Source organism: Nestor notabilis, unplaced genomic scaffold (assembly GCF_000696875.1).
Source record: "Nestor notabilis isolate BGI_N333 unplaced genomic scaffold, ASM69687v1 scaffold13360, whole genome shotgun sequence".
In the NCBI taxonomy this organism is placed as follows: Eukaryota; Metazoa; Chordata; class Aves; order Psittaciformes; family Psittacidae; genus Nestor; species Nestor notabilis.
Window position 1 is genome coordinate 33114 of NW_009910732.1, and position 4771 is coordinate 37884.

At 39.7% G+C, this 4771-nt stretch overlaps 1 protein-coding gene across 1 annotated transcript in view; it reads left to right on the forward strand.

Annotated features, from left to right (window-relative positions):
* The window catches only part of PPP2R2A (protein phosphatase 2, regulatory subunit B, alpha), a 36255-nt gene extending 31686 nt beyond the window's left edge, over nucleotides 1–4569 (forward strand). The window contains exons 7-10 of the mRNA XM_010011448.1: nucleotides 614–778; nucleotides 1238–1407; nucleotides 2195–2286; nucleotides 3563–4569. Coding sequence (XP_010009750.1) covers nucleotides 614–778; nucleotides 1238–1407; nucleotides 2195–2286; nucleotides 3563–3842 — 707 coding nt within the window. The 3' untranslated portion in view covers nucleotides 3843–4569. The remainder of the gene's footprint in view (nucleotides 1–613; nucleotides 779–1237; nucleotides 1408–2194; nucleotides 2287–3562) is intronic.
* Nucleotides 4570–4771: the final 202 nt, after the last annotated feature.

The following is a 4771-nucleotide window of genomic DNA, read 5'->3' on the forward strand; positions in this document are numbered from 1 at the left end:
AGCAGTATAAGGAGTAGTTGTCATTTGCATGGTGAAAAACACTTTTGAAAGAGAAAAAAAGCTGAAGGTTTCAAGTGAGATGAGCAGTTCTGGAAGGCAGGATCACAGTAAACTATCTTGTGAACATTTATTTGACTTGCAGTAAGAAGCAAGTCAGAAGTAACATCCTTCTCTAAACAGTGCTTATGCCTTGTTACCTTCTAACCTAACCATCGGACCCTCTCGCGTGTGCACCTATAGGTGCTGCAGGCAGTAGGATCACAGGAATATGTTTGCAGTCCCATTGCTGGGAGCAGAAATCTGTGGGATCCTGAGCACAAATCACAGATGCCTTCTTTATAATCTAGTAATTAGAACTGAAGCAAAATAAAGTTCTGTGTGAGAAGTCTTTGACATATACCAGGCAGTCTTTTGCTGTTAAAAGCATTAACTTCAAACTGCTATAGAATGCAGTGTTACAGTCTTGTTTTCTAGACAAACTGTGAGACTTGATTTTCACGTTTATCCAGTTTGTGACTGTGTCCCACAGTCCTGCAAAAGCATTGCTGGATGCTTTCAAAGCTGAAAGATGGGTTGTGAAAACTGGAGACCATTTCTTAACAAAATGCTGCAGATATTGTAGATATTAAGCCTGCCAACATGGAGGAGCTCACAGAGGTGATAACAGCGGCAGAGTTCCACCCAAACAGCTGTAACACGTTTGTGTACAGCAGCAGTAAAGGAACAATTCGTCTCTGTGATATGAGAGCATCAGCACTCTGTGACCGGCATTCAAAATGTAAGTTCTGTCCTGCACTGTTTGTTGTTGTTACCTTGCTGCTAGATAAAACTAAGCACTGATTAAGAATATATGAAGCATGGAATTGCATGTATTTGTATTGGATTTCTGTAGTATATTGACTAGATCTAAAGCCTGTAGTCTAAAATGAGGTTCATGTTTTGCCAGAGTAGAAGTAATGAATCAAATTATTAGCAGTTTAAGCTGGGGTGTCTGCCTAGACAGTAGACTAGGAATAGCCTTCTGCAGGCTTCAGGAGGCCAGATACTAGGTGCTTGGGCTGTGCTTGATGCTAGAAATCTTACATGTGTGAATGAAGACTCCAAGTGTTAGTGAGTAGTTTGCTTACTTAGAAGTGGATTGTGGCAAGGTTATTGAGAGGATGTTAGCCTAATGTGGGTGTATCTTGTATTGGATGCGACACAAACTTCTTGAAATGCCTGTCTTATTTTCCTACAGTGTTTGAAGAACCAGAAGATCCTAGCAACAGATCATTTTTCTCTGAAATCATCTCTTCCATATCTGATGTCAAATTTAGCCATAGTGGTCGATATATGATGACTAGAGATTATCTGTCAGTGAAGATCTGGGATTTAAATATGGAAAATAGACCTGTGGAAACATACCAGGTATTTGGTGAAGATGATGTAGGCTAGAAATTAAAACCTTGAAGGATACTGAGTCTTACTAATAGTCTTGATGTAGCAGTTAGATTTTTGCCTGCAGATGACTATATCCAGGCAAAGCATTGGTGAGATTTGTGTTTCACACATGTGCTGAAGGATCTTGCTAGCTGCAGGCTGACTGCAGAATCCAAACCCATGTTTGGGTATGAAAAAGCCTCCCTCTTACCCAATAAAGGCTATCTCAGCACAAGTCTTCAGATGACTTTATATTCTACTGTTCCTTCCTGGACGAAGTGGGAGGAGGTAAAACATTTCCTTTGCAGAAGACGTTTTTAGCCAGCACTGAAAATTGCTGTGGTGTTTCCTGTATAAGGAAATTTGGGAAGGGATTTTCTCATGAGACATAGGAATCAGTTGCCAAAGCATGATGCTTAGAAATAAGCAAAGTCTTTCAGGTATCTGAAAGGGTAGTGAGGGTATAAGAGCTGCTTGGAGAGGGAAAGCATTCTGAAGGGTTACTCAGTTGTGGGAGACAGCTCTTTCCCCTCCCTGAATAATTTGCTACTATTTGAATTCATTTGAAGTCTTTGTGGAGCAGAGTATGTTAATTCAGGCCTCTTCATTCTGCTCCTCATCCATCCAGAGGAGGGAGCTGTGTGTGCTCTGGTGGAGAGGGTGTGAGCAAGTCACATACTTCATTACTTTGGGAGAGCGTCTGTGCAGGTTATTTTACAGTTGTGTAGGTTCAATATTCATTCAGTTTATCTACTTCCATTTTTTTTTTTTTCAGGTGCATGAATACCTCAGAAGTAAACTTTGCTCACTCTATGAGAATGATTGCATTTTTGACAAATTTGAATGCTGTTGGAATGGATCAGACAGGCAAGTTTAATTCTTCTCTCTATGCACTTAAGTTATTCTTAAAATGGGCAACTTGAAGTGTGACCTCGTGTCTGTCTGGTTGTATTCAAGGACTGGCTTGGATAATATTTTAGCACTTCAATAAACTTAAATGGATGTATATTAGCTCTTAACCCTTGGTGTAGTAAAGCATTATAGATAATTGCCTCAGTGTGCTAGAGAGACATAGAATTTGCCTAGAAATCTAGTTTTGTCACTTTGCCAGAGTGAAGTATGTTCCAGCTGGTTAAAGTGGAGAGATGTGCAAAGCAGTACAATTTGAGGTGGTTTTCTGCAAACATTAACTGCTGAAATACTACCAATAGCCCATCCGCTAGGTTTATCCCCAGTGGTTATCTTCTGGAGGGTTTTGTGTGGGTTTGGTGGAGTTTGTTTGCTATGATCTGACTTGGGAGTGATTTACATGGGCATAAGGTCCATGTACTCAAACCCTGTTGTCTGACTGTGCATTCTACCTGTGAGAATCTGCACCAGGCTTGTTGCAGAACCTGTGTGTGTGTGTGTTCTGATTAAGTTGCCTTGTCAGCAAGTAGGACACTTAGGAAAAACCTAGGGATTCTCTTTGTTACAACAAGTTGTCAAGTTTGCCTTGCTTGGGCATGGCTGACTAGCCAATAGTAGTATTTAAGACAGCTATTGTGTTAATCATGTCATTAACTGTTTATTTGCTAGATCTAAATCAACTCATTGTAGCCGTACCAGTATTGTCAGATAGAGGTTGTTGGGGTGTTTTTTTAAGTTTGTATCTGTTTAAGTATTCTTTGAGGCAGAGTAAGGGCAGGGAAACTTTTAAGTGTGTATGTCTTACTGAAAAGCTGATCTACAATAAGGATCTCCTATAAGGTATTATCACAAACTCAGTATGTTTGTTACTGTCTGAATTCATGCAACTTGTGTGTAGCTAAAATTATGTGGCTAAAAATACAATGTGTTTTGCTTTTGTTATCTTGCTTCCTCACGTGTGCATGAGAAGCAAATTGATGACATTTAAATTAAAGTGCTTAGATAACTGGACCTTTTAACATACACTCTTTTTAAGGAGAAAGATACAGTTTCTTTTAATCTATAAAACATTCCAATGCTTTAGTTTCACTTTAGCTTGTAGAAGGTAAGGGTGAGCCTGCCTATTTTCTGCTTACACAATAAGGCATGATCTTCATCAGGACCCTCAGGCTTAATGCAAGGAGAGGTTATTTTTCAACTGAACTGTTCCTTTCTTCCTTTTCCCTCTCTGCAGCATTGTCATGACAGGATCTTACAACAACTTCTTCAGAATGTTTGACAGGAACACAAAGCGAGACATCACCTTAGAGGCATCCCGGGAAAACAACAAGCCCCGTACCGTGTTGAAGCCCCGTAAAGTATGTGCAAGTGGTAAGCGAAAGAAGGATGAAATCAGTGTTGACAGCCTAGACTTCAACAAGAAGATTCTACACACAGCCTGGCATCCTAAGGAAAACATCATTGCCGTAGCTACTACAAACAACTTGTATATATTTCAAGACAAAATGAATTAGGGTTGGCATTCCTACCTGAAGAGTCCACTTCCTGCATAGTTGAAATAGTTGAATCTAGCATTTGTACCTGTAAACGAAAGAGAATGAGAGGTCCATTATGGCACCCCCTTTCCAGTGTTTAAAAATGTGCCATATGACAACACACTTTTATAGCTACATGGAGAAAGCTCTGTTGATGTGTCACTGCGTTCTTCTCCATGTCTGCTAGCCATTTAGGTGAGGATAGGGCACTTTTTAATTTAAATGACTACTTGCACCATCTTGCCTAATGGACTAGATTGGACTGTATCAACATCGGTTTACTCCACTTTTTATGCCTTCCATTGTGATGACGTCCAACACAGGGAAAGCCTTCAGTCATGCTATGGGATTTAATTGTGTAACCTCATTACTGTATCATTCGTGGCCCCCTTTTTTTATTAAATACAGCTCATTCTTGCTGTGGCTTGTAGCATTCCTCCTCCTTCTGGCCTCCTGGACTCCCCCTTTCCCTTTCACCCCCCTCCACCTCACCTTGGTGGTGGTGTAGACAAAACCCAACAAAATAAAGCACATGAAATGGGTCCGTTTGGGGTCAGTGGTAAAGGGGGTCTGTGTTGCAACCAATGTTTTAATAAACAGTTGACTGTAATCACTCCTTGCCATGTCTGGCACCAAAAAAAAAAAAAAAAAAAAAGAGAAAATAAGGAAAAAAACAAACTACTGAATAAAAGTGACAAAGAATGGAGAATCTGGGTTTTTTTGTTTTTGTTTTGTTTTTTTTTTAATCTACCTCTTTATACAAATACTCTGTGTTTTACCTTAGATGCATGAAAATAAAATGATGTTTTTTGTAATGATTTTAACCAGTATTAATTATTTTTCATGGGAACGAAGAGAGGGAGGGATTTCACAAGTAGCTGCATTTGTTCATGAATGACCAGAACACC